The sequence below is a fragment of the Sander vitreus genome, chromosome 24 (genome assembly GCF_031162955.1).
Source record: "Sander vitreus isolate 19-12246 chromosome 24, sanVit1, whole genome shotgun sequence".
NCBI classification, from domain to species: Eukaryota; Metazoa; Chordata; class Actinopteri; order Perciformes; family Percidae; genus Sander; species Sander vitreus.
Genome location: NC_135878.1, coordinates 3,710,001 through 3,729,879, shown reverse-complemented (window position 1 = coordinate 3,729,879; position 19,879 = coordinate 3,710,001). Strand labels below are relative to the sequence as shown.

The following is a 19,879-nucleotide window of genomic DNA, read 5'->3' as shown; positions in this document are numbered from 1 at the left end:
AAGTTAGTGGTTTATCGGTGACTGTGCATTGAAATCAAATCAAAATCACTTTACAGTTTTGTTTGCTACACTTCTCTATAAATATTATCTCCATGTATACTTGCTCCTAAACATTGCAACAGGTTTGTCACTGTGAGGTTTTATTTTGAAAGTCCCCATAGGAAATCATCTCATATTGTTCTGGCTAACTTGACATTTATTTCTTGCAAAGGAAGGAGGAGCTGCAGGTTTGTCTTTTGCTCAGTATATTAGACCCAGATTCCATTCAGTTTTACTTCTATTTAGTGATGCCAGTTGTGATGTGATAGTGAGCTGTTTGCTTGTTTGTTTTTGTGCTAGAAAGGACGATGTGGAATATTTTCCTGCAAACAACTTGACTGCAGACACAAGGTGAGAAAAGTACTTTTTAGTTTTATGATATATATATATATATATATATATATATATATATATATATATATATATATATATATATATTACGGATTACGGATTAATCTTACAGTTTTTCCCAATTGTTTACACACTTACATACACTGTAACTCATGTACCAACCCCATCAACCAAATCTACTAAAATATAAGCGCACATTTCCTACTTTATACTCAGATTGCTGTTCACTTTTTTTCAAAACACTACACACAATTCTCTACATTTAGCACGGTCTTCTCAAAATATATTTTGCTCACATGCAACACACTGCCATTCAAAATATCAAACTTAAATTTCCTACTATCTGCTCTGACTCCTCACATGGGCAAACACGTTGCCCGATTGTTCAATTAGCAATCCGAGCTTTAGCAATAAAAGGGCCAAAGCTCTTCTATTTTGGCCAACATAGGAGAGAGGCAAGAGGAGTGTGAGTACAGTGAGGAGCAAGACCAAGATGAGCCATAATCTGTAAAGAGATCTGGGCCACTTTGGTCTAACAATGAGGCAGGCTGGGCAGAGAGTCCAACCAAACTTGAGTTTCATTTAGTTAGTTTTTTGTGTTTTTACCTTTTGTGTGTGTTTTTGGATTTGTGTGTAGAGTTCTGAGAATATGAGGTATGCTTTCAGAAAAACTAATGCATATATTATATATATTAGTACAATCAATCCCTAAATTGATAAATCAATCAATGGTTGAATGGTGATGCTCAGTGATGACTGTAGTAGTGTGGGTCTGTACAGTGTGTTCAGTGTGTTTTTAGTTGAATGGGCTCAGTTCAGAAAAGTCCACAGTGGGCAGAGAGGTTCATCAGTTCACATGTATTTGGCACTGAGCCTTCTCTCCTCCTCTCACTTTCATTCCTTTTCATCCTCTTCTTATTTCAAACTTCACTTTTGTTTCATCGCCTGTCTCTGCTTTCATCTTTTGCCACTGCCTTTCTTCTGAATTTCCATCTGTGTTGCTGTCAGATGTATAGTTCAAAGAAAACAAACGTGGTACACAGATCCACTTTTATACTGGCAACTAGTAGGCTATCATATTATTGTATTCTCATTGATATGTTTCTGACTGTTTCCCCAGGATGTCTTGGCCTGTTCTGTACGCTCAGATAGTCGGGGCAAACCGTCACTCCACCAGCCTGGGTAAAGTCTGGCTCTCGGTGCTGTTTATTTTCCGGGTCATGGTGCTGGTTGTTGCTGCTGAGAGCGTCTGGGGGGACGAGCAGTCTGACTTCACTTGTAACACACTACAGGTAGGGCACCCAGTCAGTAAAAGCATTATGTAAATATGATATATCCATTTTCATGTCTTGTCCCCTTGGTATATGGGATGTCATGTCATCAAGATGTAATTTACCTGTGTGTAAATACAACATAAAGCATCTAACGTGTTATGTTTTCACTGTTGCAACAATCTGTATGTCTGTCTCTGTTTTCAGCCGGGCTGTGAAAACGTCTGCTATGATCAGTTCTTCCCTGTCTCCCACATCCGTCTATGGTGTCTTCAGCTTGTCTTTGTCTCCACACCGGCGCTCCTGGTTGCAATGTATGTGGCCTATCGGAACCACAGCGATAAGAAGAGGCTCCTACAGGTGTGTGTACTGTTTAATCTGTCTGCCGTCCTGGTCTTGTCCTGTCATGGGTTGTCTTGTCATGTTTTGTTTTGTCTTGTTCTGCAATCTCTTTTCTGGTCATGTTTTATCTTGTGTCATGTCATGTGATATAAAGTCTTGGTTCGTCATATGTCTTTTATCATGTCTTGCTTTATCTTGTCATCTTGTCTTTGCTATTTTCTCTTGTCATGTTGTGCTTTATTTTGTCAATAATGTCATTGTCATGTCATGACTTGTCTTGCTTAATATTGTCATGCTTTATCTTGTCATGTCATGCTTTATCTTGTCATGTCATGCTTTACGATGTCATGGCTTGTCTTGCTTTATCTTGTCATGTCATGTTTTACTTTATCACGTCATGCTTTATCATGTCATGGCTTGTCTTGCTTTAACAAGTCTTGTCATGCCTTCTCTTGTCAGGTCATGGCTTTATTTATCTATTCATACTTCATGTCTTTTCTGGTCATGTCGTGTATTTTGTCATGTTATGCTTTAGTATATCATGTCATGGTTTATCATGTCTTCTTTTGCTTTATCTTGTGATGTCATGCTTTATCATGTTATGGCTTGTCTTACTTTATCATGTCATGTCATGGCTTGTTTTATGCAACATGTCTATTCTGGTCATGCCGTCATATCTTGTCATGTAATGGCTTGCGTTATCTTTTCATGTCATGGCTTGTTTTATGTCTCCATGCTTTATGTCTTTTCTGGTCATGCCGTGTCATGTTATGTCTTGTCTTGTTATATCATACATGTTATTGTGTCTTTTCTAGTTTTATCTTGTCATGTTGTGTTACAGGGTTCTGGTAGAGCTGGTTTCCGTAGCAACAAAGACCACGATGAAGATTTGGAGACTCTGAAGAGACGGAGACTCCCTATAGCTGGTGCCCTCTGGTGGACGTATGCCTGCAGCCTGGTGTTCAGGCTACTGTTTGAAGGAGGCTTCATGTATGAACTGCAACTCTGATTTGATGTGTGTCTGCCATATTGCTGCTTTGGTATAATCATACCATGCTGCCTATCTCCACACAGTATGTGTCTTTGTCTCTCCAGGTATGCTCTATACGTGGTATACGATGGCTTCCAGATGCCACGGCTGGTGCAGTGTGATCAGTGGCCGTGTCCAAACCTGGTGGACTGCTTCATCTCACGCCCCACCGAGAAAACCATCTTCACTGTTTTCATGGCCACTGCCTCCTCTATCTGCATGGTCCTTAACATGGCTGAACTTGCATATCTTGTTGCCAAGGCTGTCACTAGGTAGAGGTTTTAATCAGTCAGACAGTCAGGTGATTAATTAAAATTTGGAGTCCTTTATCCTTCATCTGGATTATCAAAATGCAGAAAGTCCTTAAGTCCACGTATAACTTCTTCTTTCTCAGGAGTCTCGATGGTCAGAAGGAGAGGAAAACATGCAGAAAATCCAGCAGAGAGAGGATGCAGAATAAGACAAACCAGAAGTTATTTGTCTCAACCTGAGGAAGCAGCAACAAGGTGGACAATACATGCAGAAGAAACACTTTCCAAAGACTTAAAAGCTGAATAATTACAAGTGGCACACCTGTGAATGACCCAAAACGTGTAAATACAACTCAAAAAGTGAACATTTTCTATGATACCTAACGTAACATTCTCGGGGTGGAGAGGATGGAATCAGTGTCAACAACTCAAAACTGTATTTTTTACATGATATTGTCTGAGATTGTATTTGATTGACAATACTTCAGTTCATTGAATATAAATGCACCCACCAATTCCTACTTTATCTACCAATACAGTTTCATCTCAATCGTGTGTTAGTCTAATAGTTTGAGTTAATAATTACATGAAAATAATAATATAAATAATAACAGTAATAATAATAATAATGCTCTTGTTTGGGAAAACTAAACTTACTAACTGTGATAACTTTGTTGCAAATAACTTGGAGGTACAATCTCAAACATACACCTGCATCACAGAAAATACACTCATACAGTAAGAAACATACAATACATTAAACCATGTGATTCATCAAGGCATAAAAAACGGTTATATACTGTTTTGACAAAAGGAAACGGAAAGAAACGGAGTGAACAGAACACCATGTATTTTTATTTACAACTGATGCATCAAGTGATTTACTGTATGAACCTCTGTTGACCTCTGCTGGTAGCCAGCAGTGACTGCACCTCCTTTCACAGGTCCATGGTCCTCCCTCCCCTGCTCTGAGGGACAGACACTCACACAATACAAAGTTACAGAAATGTTTGGCGGAGATAACATAACAAGTACGTTAACTTGAATGCTATGCAAATCCTTCATCATTCATTTGTATTTCGTTGAATGCCATGTTTTTGTTCATTTTCATCATTTTTACCTATATCGCATATTTCTGGTACAACGATATTGGGCCTCTGCTAATTATGAGGTATTTCTAACCAACTACTGCTATTATGTAACTAGAAGAACTACGCTATATAGAACAACCAGGCTACTAATAGCTTTGCCACTTATAGCCTACAACTATAGCAGTAATAAGGCTAATACTAATCTTTAAATAAAAAAACATGTATTCTCAGCGAAAATCCTTTTTTTCTTGTTTAAAGTAGTAGTAGTAGTAGTAGTAGTAGTAGTCGACAGTAATAGTAGTTTTAAACAGTTTTAAATTAGGCTTGTCAGTGATGTGATGGAGTCGCCTCTGCCCCCTGCCATATATCCACATACACACACACTCGCGCGCGCAAACAAGCACATACCTTCCCCCCCACCACCCCCCTCGTGCGCCCCATGCACGGGGACACCAATGTGTGACAGTGGCGGATGGCCTTGGCCACGCGGGACGCAGCCACTGCGCTTCGCCTTCGCGAGACAGGTTCCACACGCGCCCTTTTTTTTTTAGACTAGACTAGCCTCGCGTCTTTTTTTCTCTCTCTCTCTCTCTCTCTCTCTCTCTCTCTCTCTCTCTGTAATTCTCTCCGTGTCTCTCTCCCTCCCACTAATCTCACCTACTCCTCTCTTGGTCGCCTCGAGCCCACCCGTGGGAGTAAAAGAAAGAAGAAGGAAAGAAGTGAAGGAAGAAGCGCGCTGCCGGGAAGGAGACGTGTTTCAGAGGAGAGCGGTAAGCAGGTAGATGCTGGAGTGATGGTGTTGGTTGGAGTGGGAGGGAAGAGGAGGGATTATCATCCTTCCACCTGCTGGATTATGAGCACCTCTCATGCTGCGTTCAATTCCCTGTGGGAAAGACGGCAGACAGGAAGACAATTTATTTAATGAATTAAATGTAGAATACGTTTCTGGTAAAACGGAACATAGAATTCTTCAAATTAATTTGTTGCTGAGATTTAAGACTTTTGGATATCACAATTACTATTATCATTAAAGATACATCAAACCTGGACCTGGACGGTAAATTAGGATGTGTTTTACAATGTCAATTAGCCTTAAATGCTTCTCTCCCCATTGCCAGCCATCCTATTCGCTTAAGGCGGCTCATTAAGTGTATAAGAGCAACTTTTTAGTCATTATTGCAGTTATTCAAACATTTTTTTTTTTACAATTTTGTATTTATAAAACGGAAGGTAGAATATATAGTACAGAATTTCTAATTTTATTATTTTTTAGTATAATACTGTATTTTGAATATGTACGCAACCTACTTAATAGCAGTGTTCCTAATGGACAACTAATGTTTCTTGTTAAACCGACGATTTTTATATTCTATAGTTTATTCTGGGATGCTTTTACAATGGATGCTACTTTCTTGGGGCTCAAGACTTGGACACCCTGTTGGACTCTTTCCATTCGGGTGTGCCCTCGTACATCTTTATCTACATTTATAAATCTGTAAATGCCCTTTTTCACACTGGTATGCACTTTTACATACATGTAGCATCTTTATTTACAGTTGTGGTATTGCACATTGTTATCCACCTTTACATATCTTCATACTAATTCATTCTCTTTAATCATTGCATCACACTTGTGCCACTTTATGCACCCTTATACACATTTATGCATTGTTACCAAAATATTATTTTACACTTTTACACACTTCATGCACCTTTATTTACCATTAGGCATTGTATGCACTTTTACACACTACTCTATGTGCACTTTCTGTGTATCCTTGCACACTGGGTGACTCTAAGCTGTTGTTGCTCAGTGGATCAGTCTGTAGTATAATTTCTTTAAGAATATTGTTTATGCAGTAACCCAAGTATTGCCCAGAAGTAAGTGTACAAGTTAATCTATCTGATTTATAATGTTTATGGATGTGCATCTAACCAAAATCAGGCTACTTGATTAACTGGGTAACAAACAGAATTGTCTTTCGTGTGAACATTGCCACTGTCTGCATATCTTAAAAAGGTTTTCAGGGTGCAAGCGGAAGGCCAAGAGTTAACAGTTTGGGCTGTTTTAGCACAAAGACCTCTGATCCATCAAAAGCACACACCAGTCAGGACAATGTCCATCTGGCAGCTTCTCTATTGTCTGTCTTGACAGATGGTATTTCATCACGTCAACACATCATGTACATGTACACATGCCTCTGGTATATTGGTGTCACAGTGACAATTACAGTAATTAGTCTATGAGAATATTATTCTCTTTTCATTCAGCTGTAGGGTTCGGAAAAGTCACTGAATGTTTGTGGACTTTAATTTAACAGAGATATACAAATTTGTGAAGGTGGATTTTGGAACTTTTTTTTTGAAACTTTTATTGTATCAAAGGGACAGTGTAACAGAATAGAACTTCATTAAGACTATTACATTTCCTTTATGGATTTTCAGTGCTTTTTCAGACTGCTGATTTACTTCTTGTGAGGATAATCTAGATAGAAGTCTTGGGTTTTGACTTTCATATTAGAAATAAAATAAGTTGTCAATGGCTTCACATCAGCAGTAGAGTAGTGTGTGATACTGTAACTTTGTGTGTGTGTGTGTGTGTGTGTGTGTGTGTGTGTGTATTTGCATGTCTGTACATATCAGTCGATCCCAGGCAAACATTTGCCCTCCTCAGCATTCCTGGGATGTGATGAGTCCAGCATTCAACTGGGACAACCTGTTATCCACTCATTCACTTCCCACAGATGGCCAGCCATTGTCTACTAGCCAGCCAGCTCTGCGATACACACACACACACACACACACACACACACACACACACACACACACACACACACACACACACACACACACACACACACTCACACATAGACAAGTACACACAAATACATGCACGTTTGCAAGCAAATGTAAATGTGGACAAAGTAAGAGAGGCATGCACATACCAATTTTCGTTACATGCATAAATACACATACATTTGCAGAGAGTGACATACAGATGTGCGCGTATGGATACAGTTTTATTCTGTCTTTATAGGTATGTTCTGTAGGTCAACTTCCTCAGAAAAGCCCCACAACCATTTTGTCCTCCCTATATTTTATGATGCATGAATGCATGCAGATTTTAGTGCAGTCTTAATTTTAGTCGACTGGAGTCACTAAACATAAGTCGATATGGTATTTGGTTGTATGGTAAGATAAATTGACTACATGCAGATCTCAAATTTTGATTCTCTCTGGTTTCAATATTATTTTAGTGGCTTAAAAAGAGCAAGGTTTAGTCAATGTATGTGAAATGTGACAGTAAATGAGAATTCTGTGTGATTTCTATTTGAAAAATGACGTATAAAGTTACATTTTGTCTCTCTTTTCCAGATATAGTTTTTCTTCTGATCTCTGGTCGATGGATTTATCACTGACAATACAACAATATTTTAGTAAGTCTGCATTCCCTTTTCTTATCATGACACTTTTTTGTTGTCTGACCTCAAAACCTGGAATAGACATTTAAATTGTATCCTGGTCTGTTGTAGTACTGAAAGGGTTTGTTGTTAACTATTGTTGCTTTTCGGTAAATAGGGACCTATCATCAACCAACAATGAACATGGCACTTTAGTTTATTTTGAGTCAATCCCATTCTGGTGCTGTAATAAGTACCAGTACCCCAAATGTGTATTAGTCCACCGCTGAAAATAGTTCCAAACAAATGCATTTTTTTATTCTCGTTTGAGAGATATTTGCTAAAAACTACAGTGCCCAGCTGCCCAACAAAATGACTGAGCCTTTTTTAACAGTAAAAAAACATTTTTGAAATCTTCAGTAGGGACCGCTGGGCTCGGGGCAGAGTGACACAGACAGAGTAGAGAAGTTGAAAAGTATTGAGAGACAAACTAATGCATTGGTTTTGGTCTTTTCATGAGGAAAAATATGGAACACATTTTCATTCCGTCTACCTTCTGTGTATGTCTGTTCATCTCTGGTCTCCAGACAGTCCTTCTGCCCTCTTCTCTATCTCCTGCTTCTCCTCTGGTTTTGCCTCTCCTCACTAGGGCTTCATGTGTTCTTCACCACAGACTGTTGTTTTCCTCCCCAGGCTAGAAAATCGAGTGAAGCATGGGGGACTGGAGCTTTCTAGGGCGGCTGCTGGAGAATGCTCAAGAACACTCCACTGTAATTGGAAAGGTGACTGTTTGACTATTGATTACCTTGATAAATATAAAATGATATCACATTAAGTTTACCCCCTTCTTCTCACAAAAGCCCTAAATACCCACCATTTAGAATATTTGACCATGCTGCTCGGTCCGTTTCAAAGATCTCATTGGGCAACAGGGGCAAGCAAAGCAGTTTTTTCTTTTTCCTTTTCGTCAGTTTACTGTAAGGGTGACCTGTGACACTGTGGAGACACCTTATTCCTTAACTTTAACCATACCAGGCATGCCCAGATATGCTTAAAATATCTGACCTTCTCCATCTATCTCTGTTTTTTAATCCTTCCATCCTTCCTCCCCAGGTTTGGCTGACCGTCCTCTTCATCTTCCGTATCTTGGTGCTGGGCGCAGCAGCTGAAGAGGTTTGGGGTGATGAGCAGTCTGACTTTACTTGTAACACGCAGCAGCCCGGTTGCGAGAACGTCTGCTACGACGAGGCCTTCCCCATCTCCCACATCCGCTTCTGGGTGCTGCAGATCATCTTTGTCTCTACGCCCACTCTCATCTACTTGGGCCATGTGCTGCACATTGTCCGCATGGAGGAGAAGAGGAGGGAAAGGGAGGAGGAGCTCAGGAAGGCCGCACGGCAACAGGAGGACCACGACCCTCTCTATCACAACGGAGTCGGTGATGGAGGAAGAGGAGGAGGTGGGAAGAAGGAGAAGCCACCAATTCGTGATGAGCATGGGAAGATCCGGATCCGCGGGGCGTTGTTGAGGACCTACATCTTCAACATCATCTTCAAAACTCTGTTTGAGGTGGGCTTCATCCTGGGACAGTACTTCCTCTACGGCTTCCACCTGAGGCCGCTCTATAAATGTGGCCGCTGGCCCTGCCCCAATACTGTGGACTGCTTCATCTCCAGGTTAGAGAGTAGGATTTATGTTTGTGTGTTTGTTCATTTGCAATTCAGAACCAACTTTTCCACTCCACCGAAAGGTTTTCATATTACTCCATACATTTACTTGAATTGACCATTGGCTAAGTCCCGTCCCCCTTAGTTACTGTTGCTACAGATTTACCTCTCGAAAATCCTTTGGAACGTTTGAAACAATCGGTCCTCGATTTCACACAGAAGTAGACAAAATCAGGCTTTTGATTTCAAGCTGACAAACGTCAATCTTGCCAGCTTAAATGACAACTGTACATTTCATCAGCTCTAGCTTTCTAGCTAATTGAGCTAACATGAGCTCTATGAGTTTGTTAAAAAATGAATGTCTCCAGCTGTATCATTTTAAAACAAGAATTTGTAAAAAGGATCTTGTATATGCACTATTCATTCCAGTGCAGAGCTAGTTTGGCAGTAAGCTATTTAGCTAGTTAGTATTATAAGAATGATGAATAAGGGACGCTGGGCAGTTAATACATGCAAGTGCACATTCCTTGTGGATTACTTTTTAACATGAATATCAAAAATGATGTCTGTAAAATTATGTAATATTTCCTTTGTTATACTATTTCTTGACACATTTTCTATGAATACATTTGTGAATTAATTTTGATTTTGTTCGTCTTCTGTCGCAGGCCCACTGAAAAGACGATCTTCATCATCTTCATGCTGGTGGTTGCCTGTGTCTCTCTGGTCCTCAACTTGCTGGAGATCTACCACCTGGGCTGGAAGAAAGTCAAGCAGGGGGTCAGCAATGAGTTTGTACGTGACAGTGAGTCGCTGCTGCCAGGCGGAGACGAGCCTGGAGACGCAGAGACGATTCCTGAGCAGACCTCTGCGTCAGTGCTCGACTGTTTGCCGGCGTATGCCAGCGTGAACGTGTCGGGTGGAGCAGCAGAGGGAGGAGCCTACGGTCCAACCAAAGCCTCTCCTGCCTCTGTGCTCGCCACACACAAGATGGACGGCTCAGCGTTCCATGCAGACGACTTCCTTTTGGAGGCCCAACCCACTTCTTTTTATGGTGAGAAAGTGCGTGTTGGGAGCCACGGGCAGCTGATGGCGATGGAGCAGAACTGGAGCAACATGGCACTGGAGCTCCACAATCTGGAAGGAAAAAACTCCTCCTCCTCTTCCTCCTCCTACCCTCCTCCTCTTCCCTCTCTTCCCACCTCCTCCTCTTCCTCTCCTCATGAGGAAACCATCCCACCGCTTCCTCAAGGGGAGCAACACTCCACATTTCCTACACTTCCTCGTCATACCCCTCTCTCTACCCTCGCACCGGCGGAGGCAGCGGTGGATGAGGAAAACACATCACCTTGTATGGTCCCACATGACGACTTCACCGTGGTTACCCGGGCGGAGATGCATCAGCCTCCTGCTGCTGCTGCGAGAGACATCCGGAAGCCAAGTCGGGCCAGCAAGAGCAGCGGCGTCCGAGCTCGCCCCGATGACCTGGCAGTGTAGCTAAAACACACACACACACACACACACACACACACACACACACACACACACACACACACACACACACACATTTACACAACCATGCATGCATGCTGTGTACACAGAAAATCTACATGAGCAATTTTTTTCACATATGCACAACAGCATAAAACCACACACAAGCATGCCCTCCAGCAAAAGACATGCTTGCATGGAAGACGTGCAAAACACTACCACATTCAGCTGGAGGTGGCTGCTTATTTTAATCTCAGAATTATGAACTAGAAGTAGGGAGTTTGGCCAGACATGAGCTTCACAACTTGTAAGACATCAGCTCATAGGGGCTTTGCAGAAATCTCCTGGCAACACATCTGGAGTCATATCGGAGTCGGCTCTAGCTCCATAGTTAGCGCACAGACATGAGAGTGGTATCAATCTTCCTATCCAACTCTCGGTAAAATCGTGACTTACCATATTTTCTAAAATGTAACTATTCCTTCAAACAATACAATGAGCGGATGATCTCAAACATGGCTGCCAAAGAGTAGATTACAGTATCTACATTAGTTTTTTAATGATTAGTTGCTTGGTACAAAGAGAGAAATTAAGCGCCAAAATGGCTGCCACTTACTGTACTGGCCCTACTCTCACATTTCTTTGGAGAGGTTGGACAGGGGAGGTATAAAGGCCCATGAAATGGGAATCACAAACACTTACATACACATACTTACACACACACACACACACACACACACACACACACACACACACACACACACACACACACACACACATATAGCCAGCACAGACACAAATACGTAAAGGTTATAGTGATGATGATGATGATGATGATGATGATGATGATAATGATGATGATGATGATTACTATGATTGGACTAACTAATGAGTTTGGGAGCGTAGAGGCAGCAATGCCATATTCTTTTATTTTCATCTGTCTTTCATTTCTTTGCTGGAAGACATCAGAGGAGAGGTTTGCACTTTTGTTTCTTTATTTTTATTTCTCTTGTGACGTGATGATGGAGCTGAACAGTCCAGTGTGTTGTATTTGTCTGTCTGTGTGCGCGGCGCTCACCCAGCCTGTAGTTTCAATGAAGAGAGGGATGCACTGACGTTAGGACAGAGCGGGAAGAGAGCGATAAAGCAGTCCCACCCTGAGACATAGTCCTTAGGCTTCACAGGCTCTGTGTGTGTGTGTGTGTGTGTGTGTGTGTGTGTGTGTGTGTGTGTGTGTGTGTGTGTGTGTGTGTGTGTTTGGGTACCTTAATCTTGTTTCAGTGTTTACAAAAATGACATCTCTGCAGTTACATCAGGGTAAACTATATAAAGTATATAAATATGTAAATATATCATGATTAATAGTATTGATAGGCACCACAGGATGTTATACAGAACTACCTACATTTAAGAAAAAGTTAGTTTCTGGTCAAGCTGCAATTTATAGCGACTTTTACCTAGAAAATCAAAAGTGCTTTAGCGTTTTCTGACATTGGCTCCACAGGTCACTTTATGCAAAAAAATAAATTAAAAAAATCCAATGTTAGAAGACTTTAGGGAATTTAAAATAATAATAGTACACAATCAAGTGCTTAAACAACATTTAAAGCAATGTTAAGCTCTGCAGCTTGAACAGAGCATAAAAATCAGTACCCCTTCTTTCTGATGCTTGTGTTTGCAGTGTGTTACAGAACTGTCGAGTTCCCCCTAGCTGTTCTGTATAGGCGGACTCTAAGTTAATTTTCTAGACTAGCTGTAGATTACACAGTAGCTTTTTAGATTTTTTGAACAAAAAGAAAGCAATATGATCAACAAAAAAAGTGCTAACTTTTATTTCTTTGTCAGTTCTTAACAGACATCCCACATAGGAATGTTCATTTTTCCTGTTCTTCTCATTAATTCCTGCCAAATACAGAAAATGGCTGATATAAATTCACTTCCCAACAGCTTTAATTTATCAAATCAAATTATTAATGTTTTCATTCAGGAATAAAAATGCACATTATTAGCAAGTCAACAAAGGAGAGTGGTTTGGGGCGAACCGCGTTTTGGGTTTGTATATCTTTGTGTTTCTCTCTGAGCAGAATATTAGTTGATTATACTTGAAATAGTACTACTAGACTACTAGAAAAGTGCTAGATTACATCACATGTGCCTGAAGTAGCATTTGAACACATAACCAAAATAACCAAATGAAAGTAAAGAAAAGTCTGATTTAATATGTTTACATTTCGATATAAACAAAATGTTGTTTTTGTAGTTTGTAGATAAAATAATCTTTACTCAAGGTCCACTTATTCACTTTTTCTGAAGCTTTCCACCACATCTCACAGTCTTCATTGTTTTTGTAGTCTTGTCCAGGTCTGGTCAAATGTTGTACCATCAGGTAACTAACCCGTGACATTATCCTGGGTTCATTCTCCTCAGAAAAAGACTATCATGCTGCATGAGTCAGATCTTAGAGTGCCTCGATTAATGTTTGACTCTAAAATGGTCACATATCGTACAAATAAATCAATATACTGGGAATGCTGCTCATCTGCATTCATGGCAACTTGGAACATGTGTATGAGCTCAATAATTAGTTAAAACATTTGAGTATAATAGCCATGGCCTAAGTACATTAAGCTCAGAATTAGCATTGACGCTAACTTCTAAATTGCTAATGTTGATTGCATATTGTATGTTTATTACACATTATTAACTAAGTTAATTATTGCACATTGTCAAAACTGGTATCCTCAACGTCTTTATGCTTAGCAAAGCTAAGTGTCTCCTCAATGTTTTAGACAACAAGCAAAAAGTTACATATTTAAGCTTTTTGCATTAAGTAAGCAATTAACAGGTCCAGGCTGCAAAACGGCATTATTTAACAGCTCTCCCCTCTCTGTCCTCAGCCCCTCCCTTCATACAGTATGAGTACGAGTCATTCATTTCAACCATCCCGAGCGTGATTATGATCCCGATGTTGTTATATAGCGGCAATTCTATGAGAATTCCCATCCTGTTTTCTTTGTAAAGCCCTTTGGTGATACTGTGATTTGAGGCTCTAGCTAGCTACATTAATAAAAACTTGAATTAGCCACAGCCATAAACCTTTGGCTACGGTTAGCAGAAGGCTAAACTATAAGCAACACTGTCTCTCGAGCTCTGAAACGCTTCGCACGTTGACACGTCTTAGTGTTTATTGTCAGACTCTCTTTTAGACTCTCTATAGTGTTATTGTAGCCCATTACTGAGAAAAAATAAATAATTTCATTCATTGTGCCGCTGAAATAAATGATTTAAGGTGGAATTGTTTTCCTGCATGTTACTCAATGCATTTGCAGTTGACGTCGTGAATCAATCAAAACACCTTAAATGTCAATATGACAACTTTCCGGTGCGCTCCGGCAGCTCTACACCCCTGTCCGTCTTCCTTTTATTGGGCAGAAAAATTAATCTTGTCAGGTTTCAAGTAATGTGTTTGTGTCCGGTTTGGACCAATCAGCGTCCTGTGAGGAGCTACTGGCAGCTACGGGCGTGGTTTAGTTTACCCGACTACACGGAGAGGTGGCTGTTTGTTCAAAACAACATTGGTTGCTCTTAAAGAGGTTAGCATAGCTGCTGCAATAGCATCAGTTCTATCAGAACTGGAGAGTATTTAGTCATTGAAAGAAGAGCAAAGAACGGCACTGAAGGCTTTTCTCGATGGAAAAGATATATTCGCTTTTCTCTGGACTGGCTTTGGCAAGAGTTTGATTGACAGATGTTTCATCCAATCACCTGCCAGATATTTTTTGAAAGTACCTGCCCTTTTCCAAACTGTTTCCTATGACAACGTCATTTCTAAAGCCTGAAAACAGAGCCAAGAGGAGGTTCAGAAGTCCTTCAGAGTACTCAAATAACAATATGCTGAAAGGGTATTGTGGAATATTTGCCCAATGAGGCCATAAAAAAACTGCCTACTCCGGCTTTAATTATTGCATTTTATTCAGGTGTTCCAGTCCCAGGGACATGCATTGTGTGACTCACTGTCATGGCTAATTGAAATACTCAAATGAAATAGAGCCATCGTTAATGGTATTTGTTCCCCCTGTGCTTTCCTGCGCTGACAAAATGTCTGCTGTGAAAGATGTCTGTCACATTTGATCACTGTGTGGTCCTCATCTCAGTTGTGCTATGAAGCTACGCTTTAATTTGAGTATGAACATAAGGTTTGTGATTACAGGGCTTTTAGCACAGAGATCGGTAGTGTGTCAAAGGGCATTTTTAGAACTTTTAATTTGAAAATGTATTATTTCTAACTTGCCATGAATGCAACCATTTCACTTTTATAAACCAAATGTAACATGAGGTGACACATGAGAGGCAAGATGCAGTAAAAAAAGCACTTAAATTGAAATGTTGGTACATTTTTAGTACAACAAATGTTCTAAAGAAAGGATGAACCATAGACTGAATCTAAGCTGTTTGCTGACTGTCTAATGTTTACATTTCTCTGATCAAACTTAGGTGCCAATAAACAACTTCAGCACACTATGGCAGCTGAAGAACACAATCTATTTTTAGGAAATAAGTTATTAGCTGTGATGTGTAAGATTTAACCAAAGATATTTGTGCCAAAGATATCGCAATACAGTGATGGAATTTCTAAAGAGCTATGCTTGGGAACCTCACCCCTGAACCTAAAAATCATGAATCCAACCACAAGATCAGTTTACCAAGCCTTTCATGAATCTGGGAAAGGACACTTAAACTTAAAAATATATTATGTTGATCTTGTTCTCTAAAAGAGAACAAGGTTCATTTGACTAATTTCAATTGCTGAAATGTTTTCATAGCCTTGTTGTTCCAAGCTGTTCATAGTACTTTGGATATGTAGATACAGATTTGCACAATTAGATAGTTATAGACCACTGTTATGAGGTTATGAAGATATTATAAATAGAAGAGAAAAAGTGTGTCCTTGGAGGAGGGATATTAACACGTTTTTGTTTATTTATGGAAATAACACTATGACATTAGACTTGGAATGGACAAGAAATTAATCTAAAGTGACTGTTCTTTTTTTGTCCTGAAATATTGATTGAGAGACTTTTGGCTATTCCAACTTTTACACCATGGAATAAAAATCCTGCGATGGAAAACAGAGGTTGTGTGATGGGATTTTCATGGCGCCCCTATGCAGGGACACAGACTCCCGCGTGTTAGAAATGAAGAACAACCCCTGCTATTACTCCCGTTGTAAAACGACTGTCTTTGAAGAGAAGTGCCTTGCGTCTAAACCTTTTGTTAAAGAACATGTTGATGTAAATGTTCATTTACCTCAGATGTTTACAGAACTGTTACTGAATAAACTTTTTGTACCATACCTGTTTTCTGTCATGGTTCATGTTTTCTTTTTGGATTCTCTCCCTCTTTTTTCCTTCTTTTGTCTGAAATCAAGGACCCCAGAATTAAAAAAAAATAACTAAGAATTTCAAGTGTTAAATTTGCCACTTTTATCACTGAGCTGCGATCAACGTATCATCATGCTACGTTCGTGTGATATCTTACGAAATGTTTTGCACACTTTTTCGTGCGTTATTCTACAAACGCCCAGCAACACGAGCGATCAGCGCGCCTGCCCTAGCTACTGCAGTGCAGAACCTGTGCAGGTGGTTTGGGTTCAAATGAATACGTTTGTTACAAAACGTATGTACGTGGTATTAGTTAAGTACATAACTTAGGCAACACAAAGTTAAAATAAGTCCATATTGATTTTTGCTTTCACACAGGATACAAACAGAGGTCTCCTGGGTAAAAGTTCTGTGTTTATTTGACCCATCCATTGATTCAAAACCTCCTTCCAGCGTGGAAATTGTGTCTCTTTACGTCGCCTGTTTTCCTCCGAGGCAGCCCTGCATGTCCTGGCTCACGATTACGTGGGTTATATACAAATTCAAAAGTGCATTTATTTTATTAAGTATAAGTGCGAACAGTAAATGAGAACAGCCTGCTGTGCTAGTGGGGCAAAAATACAAGATCGATAGTGCCTAAACATGACAATGTCTGTTTATTCAACATTAGTTCCATCTTAAATCAAGATACTGAAAAAAACATGACTGGATTTCTGTAGATTTTCATGGTCCCCAGAGAATGAATGTTTTTGGTGACCCTGTGCCCTTTCCTGTAGTGCCACTGTTCAGCCAAAATTAATTCTTGTCCATGAGAAATATCAAATTCTAATATGCCCATAGGAATTTAATTTATTGATCGGATTCATGCTCTGCAGAGGATAAATCCTTTTCATTTTGGACACCTTATTTTTTTTCTAATGCCTACCTTAGGCTAATGTCAATTTGTTAGCAAAATGAAAAGAAATCAATAAAAGAATGCATGTTTAATATATTGCATTTTAAAGTGCAGCTCCACTTATCAATATTACTTGATAGCTGGCAGCTGTATGTGTGTGCTATGAAAACACTGTACTGTCTGCTATGCTTTTGTGTGTATGTGTGGTGGTGTTTCTATGTGCGTGCCTGTGTTTGTGTGTGTGTGTGTGTGTGTGTGTGTGTGTGTGTGTGTGTGTGTCCTCATGGCCTTGCCCATTAAGCTGTGCTGAGGCCAGCACTTCCTTTATGCTTGCTGAAAGTCCCAGGGATTTTGGCTGAACAAAAACCTCTCCCAGGGAGTGAAAAGGCCTTGAATGCCTGCTAATGCCGTCCCGACCTCTGGACTCTTACAGGCTGCTGCGTACATGTCCATATGGTCCAACATGAGCATGAACCGTTTGTGTAAATACTGTACATTTAAATAATAACAGAGAACAGGACTCCTAAATCAAATAACCACCATCTTTAGACATCTTGGCCTTAAACATTTTGACTTGTGAATGGTTGAAATGAAAAGCTTGACTTTGATGTTGCAGAGATTACGAAAATGAACATGAACATGAACTACATAGACATTAGATTTAGAATTATTGTTTCTTTCTTTTTGACGGAATATAAAGACCAAGGACAAAAATGCAGAGGATATCTATTAAAAACTAACAATAAAAATAGATAAAAAATAAATAAAAAATGAGCCCCATTGTTGAATGCTTGTTTGGTTCAAAACAATAAATGAATGAAAATGAAAGCTGCAATAATAATAATATTAATAAAGAACATGGAAATGTTTAACTTTATCGTCTTGGTGGAAACATCAAGAAATGTTTGGTTGGTTTTGATTGGGAGCAAATGTATCTGGGATTCTGTGGTTGCTCAGCTGGACAAGTGTTCCACTCTCAGTCTGCTCGACTATGAAGCCTGTTATGGTTTACGCAGCACTATCAAGATCAACCATGATAGCTGAAGGAAGCATGTCTGTGTTAAGTTGGTTTTCTGATCCAGCCTTATTGCAACAAAATAAATTTTTGGCCACAAGCAATTTCTCTAAATTGAGGCCATTGATGTAGAGCTTCACACCTGCCTGCACACATTTTACTACACCTGCAACTTGTTGCTAGAAACAAATTGATAGATACTACAGGGGAACAGCTGCCTAACATTGTGGCTGGACATACGTCTGTCTCTTTACAAATGTGCACTTACAAAATAGGCATTTAGACTACACCCAAACAGTGCCCTTTTAGTGTGACATCAGGGGAAGTGTCCCATTAGGGTTTAGATATACAGATAGTTTTGCAACCTGGAAATATTTAGGTAAAACAGTCACAATCGGCATGTGTAAGAAAAAATGCCTTCTTCTTCATACATTGATTGAGTCTATGTCTGCGTCAAGACTCTGTTACTGAAGCTGATTCAGGTTAACAGTGAATCTGATCACCTCATGACTCTGGTGAAACACATTCATTTGTACAGTAGGTCCTCTAGTGGCCAAACTCTGTCATCACTTAAAACGTTTCTTTTGGATTTTGTTCTTCCTAATTGTTCAGTCTCAGTTTCACATCTGCAACTTGAAAATATCAAACCAATAATACATTTTCTTTTTATAATAAAGACATCATAAATTGTTGACATAATAATCACTGAAATTGACAGAATGACTTACACTCCAGTGTGTAGTTTTCAACATTTTATTCATCAACAACTCAAACTCCACCATGCATGGGAGGAGGTTTTTTTCAAAAAATCTTACATATGTATTAATTTACTCTCCATTCAAAAAGTGATTTTTGATTCCATACCACCAGCCTGCTTGTAAAGATAGTGATAGATGTCACTTATTTTCTTTGGTGTGGAGGAGGAGAATGAAGAGTTTGATGCACTAATAAGCAGATGACTGGGAAGTCATCCCTGACTCCTATTCCTCACATCCTATCATTGCTTTGGTAATATTCTGAGGCAAAGGGGCGATTCTGCTTAAAGCCAGTATCGTGGGGCTTTCATAGTTGTAATACTGCGAGCCCTTAAACACATTAATTCCTTTTGCACTGCACCTAGCTGCATCGATGTCGGACAAGGGCATGGGCAGAACCTGGGTCACGGCCCTGGGTGTGGCGCTAAGGTCAACGGCGTGCATTTTCTGTCCTGTTGGAAGAAACGTGTGTAAAGATGTTTGCACATAAGACAATATATATACTAGGCCTATTTTTATTTTCATCAAACTTTTTCTGCCTAGCTATATTTCGAGTTTTGTTAATAGTCAAAACAAGTTCAACCCAAAAATTGAGGAAAAAGCACTCCATAATCTTACCTTGGATTACATGAACTGTATGTTCATTGGGACAGACAAAAGCAGCATCCACATGTCCTTCAATGCCTAGCTCCTCCTTCAGGGTTTTAGGGTAGCCTGCAATCAGGGTGTAGTGAGCAGCTGTTTTATAGATGTAAACCTGATCACCCTACACAGTGTTTGGCAGAAGAAGAGGTATTTAACTTCAACACAGATAGATAGATGGGTTGTGGTTTTTCAAGATTTTTTACTGGTTACTTCAAGGTCTACCTTAATCAAGTAGATTTTGTTAGTGTAGAAAA

General features: G+C 39.8%; 3 protein-coding genes across 4 annotated transcripts in view; 2 read left to right on the top strand and 1 right to left on the bottom strand.

Annotated features, from left to right (window-relative positions):
* Nucleotides 1-275: 275 nt before the first annotated feature.
* On the top strand, nucleotides 276-4,549 carry LOC144512713 (gap junction beta-2 protein-like). The gene is made up of 6 exons (XM_078243591.1): nucleotides 276-390; nucleotides 1,511-1,682; nucleotides 1,869-2,021; nucleotides 2,845-2,993; nucleotides 3,099-3,305; nucleotides 3,428-4,549. Exons 2-6 carry the CDS (start codon nucleotides 1,512-1,514, stop codon nucleotides 3,522-3,524), a joined length of 777 nt encoding a protein of 258 aa, XP_078099717.1. The 5' UTR covers nucleotides 276-390; nucleotide 1,511; the 3' UTR covers nucleotides 3,525-4,549.
* Nucleotides 4,550-8,489: 3,940 nt separating this feature from the next.
* Nucleotides 8,490-10,940, top strand: LOC144512714 (gap junction alpha-3 protein-like). Of its 2 annotated transcripts, XM_078243593.1 has the most exons (4): nucleotides 8,490-8,558; nucleotides 8,890-9,452; nucleotides 10,112-10,389; nucleotides 10,447-10,940. In XM_078243593.1, exons 1-4 carry the CDS (start codon nucleotides 8,490-8,492, stop codon nucleotides 10,938-10,940), a joined length of 1,404 nt encoding a protein of 467 aa, XP_078099719.1. The 2 variants fall into 2 exon arrangements, with proteins under 2 accessions (XP_078099719.1, XP_078099718.1); XM_078243592.1 differs by having other exon boundaries at nucleotides 10,112-10,940.
* An 8,265-nt stretch (nucleotides 10,941-19,205) lies between these two features.
* hpxb (hemopexin b) overlaps nucleotides 19,206-19,879 on the bottom strand; it is a 5,319-nt gene continuing 4,645 nt past the window's right edge. The window contains exons 8-10 of the mRNA XM_078243600.1: nucleotides 19,848-19,879; nucleotides 19,599-19,746; nucleotides 19,206-19,432 (exon numbers count right to left, since the gene is read on the bottom strand). The exon at nucleotides 19,848-19,879 is cut by the window's right edge and continues 99 nt beyond it. Coding sequence (XP_078099726.1) covers nucleotides 19,206-19,432; nucleotides 19,599-19,746; nucleotides 19,848-19,879 — 407 coding nt within the window. The remainder of the gene's footprint in view (nucleotides 19,433-19,598; nucleotides 19,747-19,847) is intronic.

What these genes read in the sequence shown, in the direction of transcription:
- LOC144512713 (XM_078243591.1), top strand. Translation starts at nt 1,512, where the DNA reads ATGTCTTGGCCTGTTCTGTACGCTCAGATAGTCGGGGCAAACCGTCAC. An exon ending in ATAAGAAGAGGCTCCTACAG is followed by an intron (nt 2,022 to 2,844) that starts GTGTGTGTACTG and finishes GTTGTGTTACAG; the next exon opens with GGTTCTGGTAGAGCTGGTTT. An exon ending in GTTGCCAAGGCTGTCACTAG is followed by an intron (nt 3,306 to 3,427) that starts GTAGAGGTTTTA and finishes CTTCTTTCTCAG; the next exon opens with GAGTCTCGATGGTCAGAAGG.
- LOC144512714 (XM_078243592.1), top strand. Translation starts at nt 8,490, where the DNA reads ATGGGGGACTGGAGCTTTCTAGGGCGGCTGCTGGAGAATGCTCAAGAA. An exon ending in ACTCCACTGTAATTGGAAAG is followed by an intron (nt 8,559 to 8,889) that starts GTGACTGTTTGA and finishes CTTCCTCCCCAG; the next exon opens with GTTTGGCTGACCGTCCTCTT. An exon ending in GTGGACTGCTTCATCTCCAG is followed by an intron (nt 9,453 to 10,111) that starts GTTAGAGAGTAG and finishes CTTCTGTCGCAG; the next exon opens with GCCCACTGAAAAGACGATCT.